Below are 19,109 nucleotides of genomic sequence, written 5' to 3' on the forward strand. Positions count from 1 at the left end.
AGGGATCCACCAACCAAACCTAACCCAGAATTATAAAAAAGTACTTAAGCAGGTTGAAGTTTAGAAACTCAGCAACCTGGTTACTGGTCAGTTGGGTGAACCACCACTTAGATGATAAAGAAATATATCGTATACTAATAAGGAAACAACCAAACCAACAACCTTGGAAGCTTGTCGGGTCGAATATCGGAACCGCTCCCCTGGCGGAAACAGGAATTTGCCCAATTCTGATGTACTTCTTCCCTTTAGTTACACGTTCCCCAGAACCATTGGTAAGACAATAGCAAACGCCTTGCGAGTAGCCGGCCATTCCCAAAATCTTCATTCCGAGTGCAAACTCAAAGCTTATAGAGTGCAAAAGAAGCCATCATTATCAACTTTCTTGCTGTAGCAGTCTTGCTCTATGCCAAACTTCTGTCAGGGAGTCCATGTCAATGCTTTTGGTAAACTCATGACTAGTCAATTTTGCCACAATACTAATCAACTCTTGAAAGCAAATGTTATCTCCAGATGCCTTCCTGTGTTTACCATATGTAGCCTCGAATTCCCTGGACTTGGCGGTAGCTTTTTTAAGGACGGAAATAGGAAGTCCTGTAGTGAATAATATACGTAGTAAGAACTACAATTTGCTAATGACTAAAATGAGCAATGCACAGATTCATCAGAGTTTATTGCTTGCAAGCTTGTCTAGTTCTCATAAAAAAGTTCCCAGTCATGCGCATATTAACTGAGGACAAGGTGCTTTAGACATACATTATATACATGTTGAAGAAAACCACAGATGACAGCGAGATGGCTCAGATCTAGATCATGCCTCACAACCAAATGATTGCATTTCAATTACTGTTCTTGTGTTAAAGATGCTAGTAAGGAAGCAATACAAGACAAAGATACTTACCAGCTAACCGTGCAATGTTGACACCATAGCTTTTAGGGCATGCACCAGGATTCAACCTGTATAGAAATGTAACTTCTTCCACACCTCCATCTCCGTTTCCAACTTGGCATGCCATATGACATAGTGAAACCTATCAAAGAAGCAAGGAAATAAATTAGTCACAGAACAATTTATAGCATACGCATACAAGTGATCTTCTCACTAATCTTGTCAAAAGAAAATACAAATCAACCACAGAAGAATAAGAAAATACCTTAGAATTATTTTGATAATCTACAGCTAGTCGGTGATAATGGGTAGAAAACATTCCTCGGCACTGGACCTTGTAGATAAAATGCTCAAGAACTGATTCCCTGCCAGTTAAAGAGGACGTTCAAAGGTTGAAGAGGAAACTAATTAAAAATACTAAATTTTATTAAAAAGGAATCATTCACAAATATCTGGAATGATTGGCTCTTACGCAATGGCTTGTCCATCTGAAGTTGATGTTCCACGTCCAAGCTCATCCAGTGCCACCAATGAATTACGAGTAGCTGAAGACTACAAACAATATTGAAATATATGTTTAGAACAATGAATAAATCATAACGCCATCTATATAATTTGAAATAACTTCAATTTCCAGTGAACTGATATACTCATTACACTTATGAAACATGGCACAAAATATTGAAACAAGTTGAGAGGACATGATTTATGAATTTTCAAGAGAAAATGCACACATGATTTAAGAATTTTCTAGAGAAATGCATTCATAACCAAGATTAGAATCAGATGAAAAAATTTCAGCCCACACTACCTAAATAATATATTTTTATGAAAAATGAGAAATCAGAACATACATTTATAACACTAAACTAAATTGAACCAGGTTGCTCTAAATAGTAATCTCACCAGCATTGTTGCAGTTTCTGAAAGCTCCGTCAGAAATGTACTTTGGCCTACCATGATATTATCTTTAGCACCCATGCGAACAAAGATTCGGTCAACAGGAGAAAGCTCAAAGCTCTCTGCAGGAACATCTGCTCCTAACTGCCAAAGAAACAAAAGCAAAAATGATCACACATTACAAGACAATGAATACCAAAAGTAAGGAATTCAGACAATAAGAAAAGACTACCTTACCTGTGCTAAAATCACAGCCAAGCAAACTTGACGAATAAGAGTAGACTTTCCACCCATGTTAGGACCAGTGAGAAGGATAAAGCTTGCATGGCCAGAACCTCCAATGGAAATGTCGTTGGATACAAATGTACCCTTTCCTAAAGAATCACTTCTAAGAACAGGATGGCCCAAACTTGTAGCAGAAAAACGAGGTACTTCATTACTACATGATGAACTCATGACAACTGGCTGACAAGAGGGGCCTTCAAAATAATCACTTGCAATTGCTAGACTGATTAAAACATCGATTTCTGCAACATGAGGGGTCAATATCAGCAGTGAACATAATATAGACACATAATACTAGACTCATGGACTTGTTTCTAGAAATACATTTTTAGAATTTGTTTAACCAAAATGCTTCCAAATTAACTATAGTTAAATTGGTTACAATCACATAGCTACATCTTTTGGGGAATCAATCAACTAGCACTACTCTTGTGTGTGTGTGTGTGTGTGTGTGTGTGTGTGTGTGATTTCTCTTACATTGCAGACATAGCAGAATGCACTCACTAAAAAAAGGCAAATGACAAACTATGCTCCAGACTCCAGTTAATCCACCAAAGTTTGACCAAAATCGATCAGAACAAAGCAGCCCACAGAGGGAAAAAGATTGCATACCTGCAGTCACAGAGACCAATTGTCTCCATTTAAGACGATGCTCGCAGAAACGTCCAATTAACCTCTGCAAAATGCTTTTTAGTGAGGACTCCTTATCAGTTTCAGCTTGCGAGAGCTCTGTCAATGACTTCTTGATATCTGGGGTCCAGTACCTCGAGAAACCCTGCATGTTAAACACAAGGAAGGCATGATCGTATTAATATAAAACCGTCAAAGCTACTTAATTCACCATTCCAAAGATTTTTCTAATTACCTTTTTGGACGAACGTAACTCATAATCCGGAGGAATACAACTGCACAGACTTTCTGGCATTTCCAATAGGTAAGAATCTTTTCCGACTGTGACATAAGTGATCTGCAACAGACCAACAGAAGACCAAGTTACGAGATATCGTAACGTTTCTACTTAAAAGTACACTACTCAGAAATCAAAATGCCAATTTGTCTTCCATAGAAGTTCTTACCGATTTATCTCCCAGTAACTTTCTCTGTTCTTGGAGGTGTTTTGTTAAATGAGACTCTATCTGCTTTACTTTATCACAAGCAGAGTCGTACTCAATATCGACTCCTTCATGAGGTATTATACGACCTGAATTATTGGCTTCTACCCAATCAAAGGCATCCTTGAAATGTTTTAGAACTGAGTTGACATCAGGAAGACCTTTACCTGTAAAACAATGAACAATAAGATGCCAAGATTTCTTTAACAATGAAGGATGCATGCATGTACCAAAACAATGAACCTATACGAAGACTTTCTTATGGCAAGATTATATCTTTTAAAATGCAAAAAGCAAACAATACCCAGTGTCAGCAGATGATGAAGTTGTGCAGATTCAACATTTTCCAAGATAACTTTAAGAGAACAACATGTTTGAGCCATGAGTTCACAACCACGTAAAGCTGAAATAAACTCCTGAAGCTGTTTTTTTGCAGCATCCTCATAGAAAACCACTTTCTTAGCATTCCTTCCGCAAGCATTACTGCATCCAGTCACATTCAGTTACCGTAAATCATTCTTTGGGAGCATCAGTAAGTTCTCCATAAGCATAAAATCAACTGTTATTCCTAGTTTTACCTACTAGAGAAGACACGCACAAGCAACCGCTCCATGTCCGGAAGCCTAGAAATTGCTTTACGAAATTCAAGTGCATAAGGAAGATTAACTCCCTAGAAAGAAGCATATATAACATTTGTATGTTAGAAAGGCCTAGTGATTGGGTATCCAGTTCAAGTCATCTAGATACTGTACACTAAGATTCAGTGTTCAAGTGAAAAATAAGAACCAGAAGTAAAATGTTAATATAATATGAACAGAGTACCCGAAGACTTGCAACAGCATCCTGGCGTTGCTTTATAAACTCTACATGATAGAGAGGTCTTGCAAGCCATGTTCTAAGCAATCTCTTCCCAAATCCAGTAACACAGTGGTTCAATTGTGCATACAATGTCCTTCATAGAGCAATACATTATCTAAGAATTTGGATTGGAATAAAAACAAACCAGAAAAGCTTAAGACAATACAAAAGGTTTACCCTGAAGAGTCTCCATTTCTGTTGTTCTCAAAAATCTCAAGGTTCTCTAGGGCAGCTGAGTCAAGAACCATGTATGGTTTTGATACGGTATCACCAAAACCAGAACTTGGAAGTAACTCAAATTTTGCAAATCTGAGTATTGTCTCATCCAGGAAGGCCTGCTTTAAATAGAAAAGAGCACCTCCAAGAGCTGAAAGTGCACAGATGCCATTCTCACCTGCTCTCACCATCTCTGACAGCACATCTGGCAAGCAGCCATAGCCATCTTCTTCTAAATGAGAATCACTGCCATGAAAACTGGCTTTCTTTGGAGAACCAGAAACCAATTGATCATCGGCACGCCTGTATATACTTCTAACTTCCTGAACAGTTCTCTCAGCATCCATGAATTCCAATACTGGGACTAACTCATTCACTAGAGGACTTCTTGTATGCCGAATCAGCACTTTCTCTGTTTCAGGACTAAGTAGATTTGCAGGTTTTACAATTTCAACAGGCCTCAGCTCAGACAAGAGACAAGACAAGGCACTGCACTCTAGATCATCTCCAAACTGGTATTGGGAAAGAAATACTAGTAAAAAACACAATCATACATAACAAGCAATTCACTAAAACGACCTTATGACACATCTACATCAGCCTCTTATGAAATGGTAATTAGGAGTAATAATGTCACAACTTGCCCCAATGATTATATATGTCCTAAATAGCTAAAATATAATGGAAATGTAATGCATACATCCACAAACTCCATCAGGCAGCAGAAGATCACACTATCAGACCCTTTACATTCATAACAGGTACAAATTTTCACCTATTTTGCTTAGCAGTTACCAAGAACCCCTCTCCCGTCCCTCTCCCCACAGCTTTATTGAGTGATAATCCAGCCCAGTTCAGGGAGCAACTGTTTTATGTGCGCATATATAACTATATAATGATGAGATTAATCCAAGATAACTAAGAGAACAAGATGAAATGATGGTCTACCAGACTCATACCTGCCCAAGAATGACCCGGCTGGTAGCAACATCAACTACACAAACCCCAAAAACCCGCTCTGCATTTTCATTTGCCAAATTCTGAGAATTTTCAGTCACTGCCATTAGATAAGAAGCATCAGGGTTTGCTGACAGCATCTCTCCCTCAGTTAGTGTTCCTTTTGTAACCACTGCACATATTTCACGTTTCACAACCTATACACCAAGGTAAATTCAGAAGTTAATACCATTTTTCTAATTAATAGCTCCAATACAGGTATCAAATTACAACGTGCAGTGGTAAGAATTATAACACAGAATATCAAATTAATCATAGAATATCAAATTAATCAGATGACAAAAATTCAAGGATACAGACCAACAAGTGAAAAATGAGCATACCTTATCTATAGAGCCATCCTTTTTACGACGAAGATCCATCTGTTCAGGTGTTTCTGTCTGCTCCACTACAAGAACTCGATACCCCTAGTCACTCAAGGCAGCTTAAATAAATCTCCTTCCATAGTGTGAATGAGGCTTCACATAGATGCTGAACTTTAATAAAATAGAGTAAGAAAGATATCTCCAAATAGAGTGACAAGAGTAAAACCAACCTTCCTGGCAAGTTTCTCCACATTCATTGAGAAGTTCTTCTCCGGAAATCCACAATGGGGTTGTTCACCCTAATATCAGGCAACAACAAATCAGTAACTAAAGAAAAACAAATAGGAAACACAATGGATGCATCCAGCAATCCAAACAATACAAAATCTCAGAACAATCAAGATAAAAATGTGAAACAAAAGAAAATACTATGTGCCCACCCACAAAGCCAACACCAAGACAAAATTTCAAGATATATTACCTTCATATACTGCAGACCAAGTTCTTTTGCTCCTATATGTGCATCCATTTCAAAAAGTTCATAAAATTTGCCCATCTGCTCAAACAAAAATGAGATATTCATCACCTGACTGCAATAATGACCCTGAATTTGTGTGGCATAATTTATCATTACTTGGCTACTGGTAAGGACAAGCATACCTTGAAAAAGATAACTTTGTCCATGTGCTTTGACTTAAACTCCCACCATTGTCTCTGAAATATTAACATGTCACTGAATTAAGAGTGTTCATAATAGTAAATGCCACAAAAACCCTTCATGCCACTTATCTATCTAGAAGCAAGCAATTACCTGGCCACCTGATAAACTCTTTAAGAATCCGGGAGGTAAGTACAGAGTTCTTGGATCATAATTTGCATCTCCAAGGCTCCTTCTTTTGGCATCCATGCGCTGTCTGTTTCCATACCAAAGCAGTTGAGCAAAACACTTTTGAAATTGGGCATCTACATGCAAACATTATCTAAATGCTTCCAAAAGTAAAAGCAACAAATACAGATCCATGCATACTAATGTACAAAAATTTCTTTTTTCATCATTGTCATAGGCAAAACAGAAATCCAGTAACAAATGTTTTCGGTATATAATTATATGACTGTAGCCTAGCCATACAACAAGCTTCAAAGTTAACAGTAACTAAAAATGGAAAATTACAAATTTCCAGACATAGCAATCCCCAACTCCCAACTGCCAAATAAAACAGGTGTACAGTGGGATGGCCCTAAAAACCATTAGGAATAAGTATAGAAACTTACTCCCCAAGGAAGTGCAACTTCTCAGCTTCACGCAAGCTAAACCTTGCTGAGGCATCACCAGATAAAACAGTATCCATACCATTAGTCGCATTTGTCCCTGAAGTTAAGCAGACTCAAATTCAGCACCAGATAAAGCATAAACCAATTAAAGTTAATATAACTTGAGTATCCATTGACCGTCGATAAAAAAAATGTAGAACTACAATAAAGTTTTTAATAAGATACAATTACATAGAATGAAGTATCTAACAGAGTCATATAAGATAGAATAACTCTAGCTTGGCTTACATTGTCCAAAATGTGGTAAATCTACTTCTAAAACAGTCATTGAAGCACACATACGTGGAAAACAACCATATTAATAAAGATAGACACATGAAAGCCCCGCCAATATGTAGTAATTTTCTTAATAAAATCACATTTCTCATCTCCAAACAAAATCAACAAATAAAAGGCAAAATAGAGCACAAGCTCAATATGTAGTACTTACCTTCAGCATTAGGGGTAGGCTCCGGTGACACGCCCTTGAGGCCGTTCATACCCACATTTCCACCACACTTGGTCTTCTTAGCAGACCCCAAACTCCCTCCACCGCTCAATTTTCTTTTACCACCGGAGTCACCCCGCTTTCTTTTGTTTGTGTTCGTGGGCACCACATCATCTTCCTCATCCTCCAATTCCCTAAGCTCCTCTTCATCGTCACCAACCTCAGCAACTAACTCTTTGTCCCCACTCTTTACCCAATCCTCATCGCTCGAATCATCATCAGCTACACCGTTCCTGTCTTCCTCATCCTCCATCACCACATCTACATCCACATTGGTGGGAGTTGGCAAAGGGCCTCGCCTCAAACGCTTGAAAATCTTCACGGTTTCCGGGACCCACTCGATCTTCTCCATTTCCAAATCCAACATTTCTTCTTCAGCATCGTCGTACTGAACTAAATGCTTGCCACTGTGCTTATTGAAGCACTTGACATAACCTTCGTACCAGTTGTCATCCAACGGCCAGTAAACCTTGATCCTCTTCCCGACAGCCTCGTGGCCGTTGGATTTTTTGGGGTTGGTCTTGGAGCTGGGCTTGGAATCGAGAGGCAAAGGGGTTGTGGGGCTAGGGCTATGACCGGGACTAGGATTCGAATTAGGGTTTAGGGTTTGTCTGGAAGAAATGGGGTTAGATTTAGGGTTTAGGGTTTGTTTGGAAGAAATGGGAGTAGATTTAGGGTTTTGGGTTTGCTTGGAAGAAATGGGAGTAGATTTGGGGTTTTGGGTTTGTTTGGAAGAAATTGGGGACGGAGTGGAAGTGGCTTTGGAGAAGAAGGAAGTGATTTGGCGCTGTGGGTTGACCAGTGGGGATTGGCCGTTGGTCCGACGACGCGACGCCGACATCGCCGTTTGTGAAGGTGTTAATTTAGCGAAGATGAAGAAGAAGAGAGACAAGCTTACTGAGGGGTGTGGAAATGTGGAATCGCTGGAAGTGTGAGTGAGAAGAAGACGGAAAAAGGAGGAGGAGAAGTTAGGAGATCGTCGAATAAAAGAGAGGAATGTTTTAATGTGGCGGGAAAATCAGCGAAAATTGCCCGGGAGCTCTCACTCTCTCTCCGTCAGAGCTTAATAGTATGTTCCTCGTCCTCCATCATTTTAATTTGGGAACTTTAACGAAATGTTTCGATATTTTTCATTTTAACGAAAAATTACATTTTTATACTAAAAAATCAATCTTGTACTATTTAGCCCTATTCGGCTTAGCTTAACTTTAAAAAAAATTTGGCATGAAAAAAAGTTGGAACATTTTAAGTGTTTGGTAAGCACTTTAAATCAGTTTTTTTTTTCAAAGTTATGGGTGAAAAAAAGCTGAAAACCAAAAGCTGGAAATAGCAGCTTCAACAAAACAGCTTATTTTGGTAAAACACGGACGAATAGTAAAAAATAAATGAACTTTTCAATTTTCCAATCCGACCCTTCCTTCTCTTTGGTGCCCTTCTCTTCTACCTCTCTCTTGCATTAAATGAGACATTGTCAAACTTCTTCACCGAAAAAGCTACAAAATTATGTAGGGGTTCCTTACAGTTTTAAATTTTCAAATAGAAATCAAATCGAGTTCGTAAAACCTCGAATTCGTCAAATTTAAGCATGCAACTCGCTAGTCTCTCACATCAGGAAACTAGAAAATGCAACAGAAGTCACAGAGGTTTATAACTCGAATTCTAACTCAAATCCAATAGACAGAGCAAGGACATCCTACCTGAGATTGGAAGGGGTTGAGCCTAAGTTTGATACCAGTCGGATTTTGTCCTGATTCTTATCGGAGAGCTCAGGGATTTAAGTTCTCAGATTTTCTTATCTCCAACACCCAAAACACGATTCCCATAACCTAAACTTAGGGTTAAATTCGTAGGGGTGGATATGATGATAATTTGGTGGTGAGATGGTCTCAAATATAAGGTTTGTGTGTGGGTTGTCTCGGTGGAGGAGAGAGTGCAGAGGGTGAAAAAGGGTTGAGAGTTTTCGAGAGAGTTCGAGAGTGTACATTGTAGAGGGAAAGGAAGACACAGTGAGAAGGGAAATGGGGTGTGGGCCCCATGGCCACACAAAATCCTCACATAAAAATAGTAATATTAAATAAAAAAATATCATAATAGTAATATAGTAACATATTCATAATAAAAAAAATTATAAAACTGAAATTTTAGGGACGGAATGTTTGTTATGAGATCTAAAGTTCAGGTGGTAAAATGTAATTTACCCTAATTAATATTTGAGATAAAATTTATAAATATTTTTTATTTTAAACATAAAGTATATTTAGTAATTCACCTTTATTTGTTAATTAAATTAATTGCACATCTAGTATTATATGATTTTTGGTCATTTCACACAGTCACAGTTGTTTTACATAAAAGTTTACCAAACACTATAATACTGCTTTTTTTTCCAAAAGCACTTTTACAAAAAAATTTACCAAACACTCTGCTGCTTTATTTCATAGCTGCTTATTCTCACAGTATAGCAGAAACAGTTTTTTTTCAAAGCACAACAATACCAAACCAGCCCACTTTACTATTTATTTTGTCTTTATCGTTAAAAGTTTTCAAGCATTTTCATTAGTTTTTTTAATTTCCTTTTCGTTGCCTTCTCTTTCGCAGCTTTTAAATTGGGCGGGCATTATAAAATTAAATCGGGCCCAATAATCTACAAAGTCCTCATCCACGACCCAATACAATAACCAAAGAAATTTATCTGATTCCCCACCTAAATTTTTATGAGAGATTCAACTTACCATTTGAAAAAGAAATAAACTTAAGCAATCTATCACCCGAATTAATAATTGATTACCCTTTTTAAGCTTTTGTGCGTGCAAATGGCTTTCTTTTATTCGTGTGCACTATACATGACTTATATATTTTTTAGCCACGTTGGAGTATTGTTAATTTTTATTGGGTTAAAAAATTAATCGGAAAACCAGTCCAAGAAGAAACAACCCTGAAAAGACTAATATAGCCATACAAACTTTATATAGTTCTACATAGAGTTGACGAGCATCACACTCTTCATTTAAGTGAAAAATTGGATTGAGTTATCAATGTGTGGTCAATTGCAACTCATTATTAAGTGTGAGTTGATGAATTTGATTTAATTTTTTTATTTTATATTTTGAGAACTTAGCCAAATGATCAATTACCATTATGTCGTCACTAATTGCTACGTTGTCACATTAGCTGGATAGTTGAGTAGAATTTTGTTCTATTCCACAATCGAAAATTTTAATTTTCTGACCATAACGAAAAGTAAAATTGGGTTGGGCCTAATTTACTAATCGGTGGTTACGCCGTTGCGCTTAATTAGGATTCAGCAGTTTTGTTGTTGGCCTGTTGCATCTACGAACTCTACATTTCCTTCCACTTTCTTCACCCATCTCTGAATCTTCATACTTGATAGCTGAAAATCTCGATCTACCAAAGACTACTAGAAAGTCCATTCATGGCTGCCCAATGTCCCTCTTTCTAATAAGATCATCTTCTTCCGCCCAAAGCCACCTCTTTTACTCTCAACCACACCCAGCAACACTGCTCTCAGATGTCTGCCTACGCCGCCGCTTCACCATCGAGCTATGCTCTTTCTATCAAGGACGAGAAAGACGACGCCGCCGAGGGCAAGTTTGCCTTCCTAGTAGTAACTATCTGCCCCTGCCTAGTTTTCTTCATTCTCCTCTTCATCGTTATCTCTATCATTCTCATTGTCAAATTCCATTTATTTTGCCATACCCCACTTCACTTTTTATTCTACAAGAAAAACTGCTAACTATACCTACTACAATCTCCAATTTTACAACTTCAATGGTTGGCATTGTATATTGTGATTGGATTATGGCGTTTCTAGTGCCACTGCTGATGGTTCGGATTCGGGTGTTGAAACTGATAGCGAGGATGAGGATAGGGAGAATGTTCATGTTAGTTCTAGTGCGGGCCCGTAAGAGGTCGACAGGCTATGCAAGGTGATCGATGAATTGTTTGCTTTAGATTGGAACATGGAGGCGGTTCTTGATGAATGCGGTATCCATTTGTCCCATGATTTGGTTGCGGCGGTTTTGAAACGCTTCCAGCACGCTAGAAAACCCGCCCTTCGGTTTTTCTATTGGGCAGGGCAAAAGCCAGGGTTTTCCCATGATTCTAGGACTCGTAATTCAATTGTGAGCATTTTAGAAAGACTAGGCAATTTGAGACCATGATGTCGCTGCTTGAAGAAATGGGAGCGAAAGAGTTTTTCACGAAGGAAACATTTGTGATTGCTTTTTAAAGCTTTTGCTGCTACCAATGAGAGGAATGAAGTTGTTGGCATTTTTGAATTGATGAAGTACTACAAGTTCAAAGTTGGTGTCAATACCATTAATTGCTTGCTTGATACTTTTGGAAGGGCAAAGCTGGGAAAAGAAATGCAATTGCTTTTTGAGAAGTTGAAATGAAGGTTTACACAAAATTTACAAACTTATTCTGCACTGCTGTACGGGTGGTGCAACTCAAAAAATTTAATGGAGGCAGGGAGTATTGGTAAATAATCTTTTCATTGATTGAAAATAATATTACAACATGTATATATACAACATAAAACAAATACCACATTCTAACTAACTAAAACCAACTATAACAAACTATCTAATAACTAAGGAAGATCTTTTTACCTTTGCATTTACATTTGTACCCTTAATATCCCCCCTCAAACTGATATGAGGCTAGCGAAGAGCAAGTTTGTTCCTGAGAAACATAAACCTTGACTTGGACAGAGCTTTAATGCAAATGTCAGCCACTTGATCCTGTGAACAAACAAAATGCAGAGAAATCTCTTGTGCCAAAACTTTTTCACAAATGTAGTGATAGTCTATTTCAACATGCTTAGTCCAAGCATGGAAAATAGGATTCTTGGCTAGAGAGATAGATGAGATGTTATCACACCACAACTTTGGATTACAAGGTGATTGAAAACCAATGTCAACAATGAGTTTGCAGATCCATGTGAGTTCTACAGCAGTGTTAGCCAATGACTTATATTCAGCCTCTGTGGAGGATATTGCCACTATAGATTGCTTCTTTGCACTCCAACTGATAATGAAGTTGCCCAAAAACACACAAAAACCACCAGTGGACTTTCTATCAAGAGCACAGCCTGCCCAATCAGCATCTCAGTAGGCATTGGTACTTGGTGTAAAAGAACTCTTAGAAAACCAGATACCACAACCAATGGATCCTTTAAGATACCTCAAGATTCATTTGACTGCTTAAATATGAGAAACTCTAAGGCAGTGCATAAACTAGCAAACAAGATTTACTGCAAATGAGAGATCTGGCCGAGTCCATGTAAGATATTGAAGTGCTCCAACAAGTGATCGATATTCAATAGGGTTATCCAAGAGTGGAGAAGTATGATCAAGCATGGATGTGTTAAGTGGAGTAACACAAGGTTTTGCACCATCCATTTTGGCTTTGTGCAACAAATTCAGAATATATTTTGTTTGAGAAATGAAAATACCATTTGAAGATCGTTTAACTTTAATGCCAAGAAAGTAGTGTAAGGAACCAAGATCCTTGATTGGAAATAGAGCACTCAACTGGCCAATAACTTACTTGCAGGCTTGAAGAGAAGAACCAGTGACAAGGATGTCATCAACATAGACAATAATGAACACGAATTGAGGATCTTTCTTGATAAATAAGGAATGATCTGATTGTGAACCAACAAATCCCAAAGAAAGTAATGCATCATTCAGCTTTTCATACCAAACTCTAGGAGCTTGGTTAAGTCTATACAAGGACTTATGTAATTTGCAGACATAATTAAGTTGTGTAAAGTCCTCAAAGTCAGGAGGTTATTGTATGAATACAAATTTTCTGAGGTTACCATGCAAAAAAGCATTGTTCACATCAAGTTGGTTGAGAAACCAGTCATATTGAGTAGCCAAGGTGAGTAGAAGTCGAATTGTGACGGGTTTTGCAACTGGACTGAAAGTTTCACTATAGTCTAACCCTTCTTGTTAATGAAATCCCTTTGCAACAAGCCGAGCCTTGTACCTGTCTATGGAACCATCAAACTTTCTCTTGATTTGAAACACCCACTTGCAGCCTACAAGATTCTGAGATAGAGAAGAAGGAACCAAAGACCAGGTTCCAATGTTGAGAAGAGCATTGAACTTTTCTTACATTGTTTTTCTCCAATAGGGATATTTGGATGCCTGATGATAGGTAGATGAAACATAATCAACATTGAGATGAGATGGGATTGGATGTTTAGTGGCATTTAAGGTTTTAGGCTTGAAGATATCAGATTTTGACTTGGTTTGCATTAGATTAATGTTGGTATTAGGATTTGTAGTATAAGAGGTTGAAATGTTGAATTAGGTTGAGGTAGTGGTTAAGAGAAATGAGAAGTTGAAAGAGGATTTGGTGAATGGGAGAAAGGAGATGAGTCCTAAGAATAAGGTGTTGTGTTTAATGTTTGTAGGTAAAGAGGAACTGAGGTGAATGTTATAATGGATGGGATAATATGTGATGGTGATGAAAAGTGAATTTGGGAAGGAGATGAAGTTGATAGGGATGATTTGTGAAAAGGAAAATTTCCCTCATAAAAAATAAGATGCCTGGAAATGTAGATCCTATTGGAGATAGGATCCATACACTTATACCTTTAGTGATTTAAACTGTAACCCAAGAAAACACAATGTTTGCTATTTGGTTATAACTTGGATGTAGTGTAAGGTTTTAACCAAAGGAAGCAGCTACAACCAAAAACTTTGAGAAATGTATACTCTAGAGTTTTCTTGAATAAGGATTCCCAATGAGATTGTTTTGTGTCAGTGGACATTCTGTTGATAAGATAAATTGTTGTAGAGAAAACATGAATCCAATACTGATGTGGAACCTTTGAAACTGTCAATAAAGTTCTTGCAGTCTCAACAAGATGTTTGTGCTTGCACTCAGCACACCCATTTGTTATGGAGTGTGAGGGCAGCTGAGTTGATGTGTAATAGCATAAGCAAGTAAGAACTGAAAGAACTTTGAACTCAAGAATTCACCACCAGAGTCTGAACATATAGAAATAATCTTGGTTCCTAACTGATTTTCAACAAGAGCTTTGAATTGAACAAATGTAGAAAGTACATCAAACTTAAACTTCAAAGGATCAAACCACGAGTACTTGGTATAATCATCGACAAGGATCACATAGTATCTAAAACCATGCACAAAAGTGACATAAGCTAGTCCCTAGACATCTGTGTGAATAAGCTTTGATGGTTTGCTTGTTGTACAAGATACAATGACAAAATAAAGCTTAGAGCTTTTGCTTACATCACAATCTGAGCAGAAAGCTTTATTTATAGACACATAAATACATGAATTTGAGACCAATTTATTTAAGATTTTGATAGAGGGATGGCCAAGTCTTTGGTGCCAAAAATCTTTGGAAGCCCTTTGTATCAGCAACAAAAGCTTTGTGATTACCAACAACAGAAGAAGATGCATGAAATGGGTAGAATCCATCACGAACTGGTCCACTAAAAAACATCTTCCCTGAAGAAATATCATTCATAGTGAAGTGAAAGGGATAAGGATGCATAGAACACTAGTTGTCAAGAAGAAATTGGTTTGCAAAAAGCAAATTTTGCTTTAAATCAGGCACATAAATAACATTTTTCAACTGAAAACGATGAGTACTAGTATTTAAGATTGAGGAGCTAGAGTGAAAGATGGGCAAACCTTTGTCATCACCAATGTAGACCTGTTTCAGGACTATGATAAGCCTTAGGATTTTGAAGATTGATGTAGTTGTTGGTCATGTTTGAACTGGCACTAGAATCTACAAGCCAAGTAGGTGTAGAAGAAGTAGATCCAGTATTGTAACCATAACAGAAAGAGATGAAGTGCCAGTGTAATTGGGATTCATTCTTTGTGGACAGTCAATTGCTTCATGATCATAATGGTAGCAGATTTGACAAGGAGTTCGTTTACCAGAGGAATTGGAGAAAGAACGACCACTAAGAGGAAAACGTGGATTATTCTACCGATAATTGTTACACTGTGAGTTTCCTCTGAAATTACCCTTGCCTTGATAATTTCTAGGGTTTGAAAAGTTGCCACGATATTGGGAGTAATTCTGAGAACGGCATTAAGAGAAATTATGTGAAGAAGTATTTTGAGCATTGTATGCCTGAGAATTCACAGGTAGGGCGGGAAGAAGACCAGCTGAGGAATTACACACCTGAAATGGAGCAATATGAGGCAATTTCTTGCGATTGTTTAATTGAATTTCTTTGCTTAAAAGAAGGCCATGTAATTCATCAATCATAGTCGATCCGATGCAAAATTGAATAGCATCAATGAATGAATCATACTCTGATGACAATCCATGAAGTGTGATAGAAATAAGCTCGAAATCCTCAACTGGTGCTCCAGTACTTGCAAGAGCGTCTGCAATTTCCTCAATTTGTTGGAGAAATTGAGTTGTTGTGGATTCTCCTTTAATGATGTTACGTAGACGAGATCGGATCATGAATGTGAGATTGAGATGCAGCAGCCAATCTTGATTCCAGTTTCACCCAAAGTTCTCAAGAAGAATTAACTCCAACAGTATAAGGAATTAGGGCTTTAGAAAGTATGGAATTGATCCAGATGAGGATATTTTGATCATTCTCATACCAAGAAACATACTCTTGATTGAGAGGTGAGATTGTCAGAATCATCCAGTAGCATTTGAGGCGGTGGTGTTGTCGATCCATCAACTATGCCGGTGAGATTGTAGCGACAAAAAATTGGAGCGAGCAAAGCACTCTAGGTGAGATAATTAGTGGTTGTGAGCTTAATCGCACCATCGATCCAATGTTCTGAATCGTGGCGGAAAAAGTCATCGGAGGTGTGATCGTGACAGAGAAAGTCATCGGAAAAGGTTGATGAACTCGAGCTATAAAATCAGAGGAATGAGAAGCAGGAACCACCATTAATGTGCAAGGCTCGGATTTTGGAGATAGAGAAGTTGTTGAGATCGCGATCGCGATAGGGGAGAAAGAATAAAGAAGAGATTGCAGGCGGTGAAGCGTGTTTGGATCAAGTCATGAGACAGAATGCAGTTGATACCATACTGGGAAATAATCTTTTCATTGATTGAAAATAATATTACAACATGTATATATACAAGTATTTCCACCAATAAAACAAACACCACATTCTAACTAACTAAAATCAACTATAACAAACTATCCAATATATAAGGAAGATTTTTTTACATCTACATTTACATTTGTACCCTCAATAAGGAGGGTGTGGAATAAGATGGTTGATAAGGGATTTAAGCCTGATATTGTTGTGTATAATACAATACACAGAGGGTAATTGAGGGGTCATAAGAGGTTTGATGTTATCAAGCTGCTTAAGGTCATGAAAGCCAATGGCCTATCTCTCAACGTTAGAAGTTAGTGTTTTGATTCAGGATTTCTGCAAGCAAAAAATGATGAAATAATCGGTTGACCCTTTTTATGAAATGCAAGAATTTGGCTGCTAGCCAGGTGGTGCGGTTTACACATGCTTAATCACAGGGTTTGGAAATCAGAAGAAGATGGAAATAGTTTATGAATTGTAGAGAGAGATGAAGGAAATCAGTTGCACTCCTAATGGGCGGACATACAATGCTTTGATTAAAGTGATGACAAGGCAGTAGCGAATGCCAGATGATGCAGTGCAGATATACAAGAAGATGATTCAAAATGGCATTGAGTCATTAATACACACTTATAACACGATCATGAAGTCTTATTTTCAGACAAAAAATTATGATATGGGTTGTGCAGTATGGGATAAGATGATTCAAAATGGGTTTTACAATTCATATACTATTCTCATTTGAGGTTTTTTAAGTCAAGGAAGATCAAGAAAATCCTGTAAATTTCTAGAGGAAATGGTCGAAAAAGGAATGAAGCCTTTTCAACTTGATTTAAACAAGTTTGCAACGGACTTCTGCAGAGTTGGGAAACCTGACATTCTTGAGGAATAGGCGCAGAATATGAAGTTTGCTTGTAAATTTGAAGTCTCCATTGTCTTTAAAAGATGGGTTGAGATGATGAAGAAAAGGGTAAAGAGAAGAGATCATGACACTCAACCTTAAAGATGGTGAAATGCCAAATGAGGCATTATGGTTTCCAACTGATGCCATTTCCTTCCATACCTGCTCAAGTTTTAGCATGCATCAACAATTTTTTGGGCATTGAAAAGCTACAATTTATATTGTATATTATCATAGTTCGTGCACATCTTTATTGTTTGCCTATTTGGTGTTGTAAATGGTTCATATTTTATGTACTTTAGCTGTATCACTTGATTGGTTGCCTATCCTAGCCTATATGTTATGAGACATATTATGCGTTCCCAGTCAATTGTTTCCCCATTATTCTTTCCCAATATTGGAGGACGTTTCAAGTTTGAAAGACCTTCCTCCATTAATTTGTTAAAAAGAAATGTGAGGTCATCTCTAATTAATACACTGAAAATATGAGTCAAAGTCTTTTCAATGCACCAAAGACTTAAATATGAGCTTTAGTATGAAATTTGAATCCAAATGGTGCAGAAATCGAAAGGCCAAAATTTAAATCCAGGTAGCCATTAGACAGTTAGGAGGATTCATGCACCGTGGGGCCTAGCTGTCGAGCACTATGTTATATATTCAACCTCTTCTTTGTTTTTTTTTTTTTTTTAAAAAAAAGTGGGGCCCACTTCATTTTTTTAAAACAAACGATATTATCTACATTAAGGGGTGGGAGAGTGGGCTAAGCCTCGTAATGGGCTAGTAATAATGTGGGTTAAACTCATCTTTGGCGAGAATCGAACCTAAGACCTCTCACTTACATGTGGAGAAAAATATCACTAAACCGTAGTACTAAATGACGGGCCTACTTCATATTTGAGTCAACCAAATCTGAAGCCTAATATGGGTTTTCATTTAAGTCCTAACTCAAATTTTTTTAGGTTTGGGTTGCATTTTTTGTGTTTAAACCCAAATATGGGAATTTGAGAGATTTTAATGGATTTATAAATTCATGGATTTTTATGGAGTTTGACTGATTTGTAGAGATTCCATGTAAATTTTGATTCAATTCCCTCAAAATCTCATGGGGAGATGTGAGATTTGTGGATGCTTAAGATACATTAGAAAATTTCTCCAATTCCTTCTAATTCCTCAACTTTCCCAAATTCTTTAAATTTTAATTCCAATTAAATACACCTGAAATGTTATAAACTTCTTTAAAATTCTAATTGAATACATCTGGATTTCTAAGGATTTTAATAAACTATCTTAAAATCATGATTGAATACACATTAAATTTCAGAGAATCATTTAAAATCCTAATTGAATACTCCTAGATTCATTAAAAGAATTAAAATCTCTCAAAATCCCAATTAAATACACCCCTCTTAGATTTGAGTCTTTCCGTTACAGTTAATCTAATAGGACATAATTTATTTTAAAAAAAGTATTATGCATAATAGGGAACATATAAAAAGAATTATTGCCTTAAACCTTTTATCACAGAACAAATTAATGAGGAATTTTTTGGCTCCCTTTAAGCCAATCTTGCAGCGGGCCATTAACTACCAATGCAAGAAGAAACCCAGACATAAAACTATGTGCTTGTTTTTCAGTTAATCAACAAGTTCTTCTCTTGGTCTTTTTATCATTTCCTAGCTGGCAACGGAATTAAGCTGCTTTATGGTCTGGATCTGCA

General features: G+C 37.3%; 1 protein-coding gene and 1 pseudogene across 2 annotated transcripts; one reads left to right on the forward strand and one right to left on the reverse strand.

Annotated features, from left to right (window-relative positions):
- Positions 1-30: 30 nt before the first annotated feature.
- On the reverse strand, positions 31-8,523 carry MSH6 (MUTS homolog 6). 2 transcript variants are annotated; one of them, XM_068454877.2, is made up of 21 exons: positions 7,342-8,523; positions 6,852-6,948; positions 6,391-6,493; positions 6,240-6,293; positions 6,061-6,135; positions 5,810-5,878; positions 5,598-5,681; positions 5,217-5,411; positions 4,219-4,769; positions 4,006-4,135; positions 3,762-3,853; positions 3,488-3,666; positions 3,148-3,350; positions 2,937-3,038; positions 2,684-2,846; positions 2,024-2,313; positions 1,793-1,930; positions 1,359-1,438; positions 1,152-1,251; positions 899-1,028; positions 31-591 (listed from the first exon to the last, which is right to left on the reverse strand). In XM_068454877.2, exons 1-21 carry the CDS (start codon positions 8,237-8,239, stop codon positions 374-376), a joined length of 3,951 nt encoding a protein of 1,316 aa, XP_068310978.2. In that variant the 5' UTR covers positions 8,240-8,523; the 3' UTR covers positions 31-373. The 2 variants fall into 2 exon arrangements, with proteins under 2 accessions (XP_068310978.2, XP_068310979.2); XM_068454878.2 differs by having other exon boundaries at positions 3,148-3,344; positions 7,342-8,469.
- A 2,319-nt stretch (positions 8,524-10,842) lies between these two features.
- Positions 10,843-17,494, forward strand: LOC137714682 (pentatricopeptide repeat-containing protein At5g14820, mitochondrial-like; annotated as a pseudogene).
- Positions 17,495-19,109: the final 1,615 nt, after the last annotated feature.

This window comes from Pyrus communis, chromosome 3 (assembly GCF_041283825.1).
Source record: "Pyrus communis isolate YQ-2024b chromosome 3, ASM4128382v1, whole genome shotgun sequence".
Classification (NCBI taxonomy): domain Eukaryota; kingdom Viridiplantae; phylum Streptophyta; class Magnoliopsida; order Rosales; family Rosaceae; genus Pyrus; species Pyrus communis.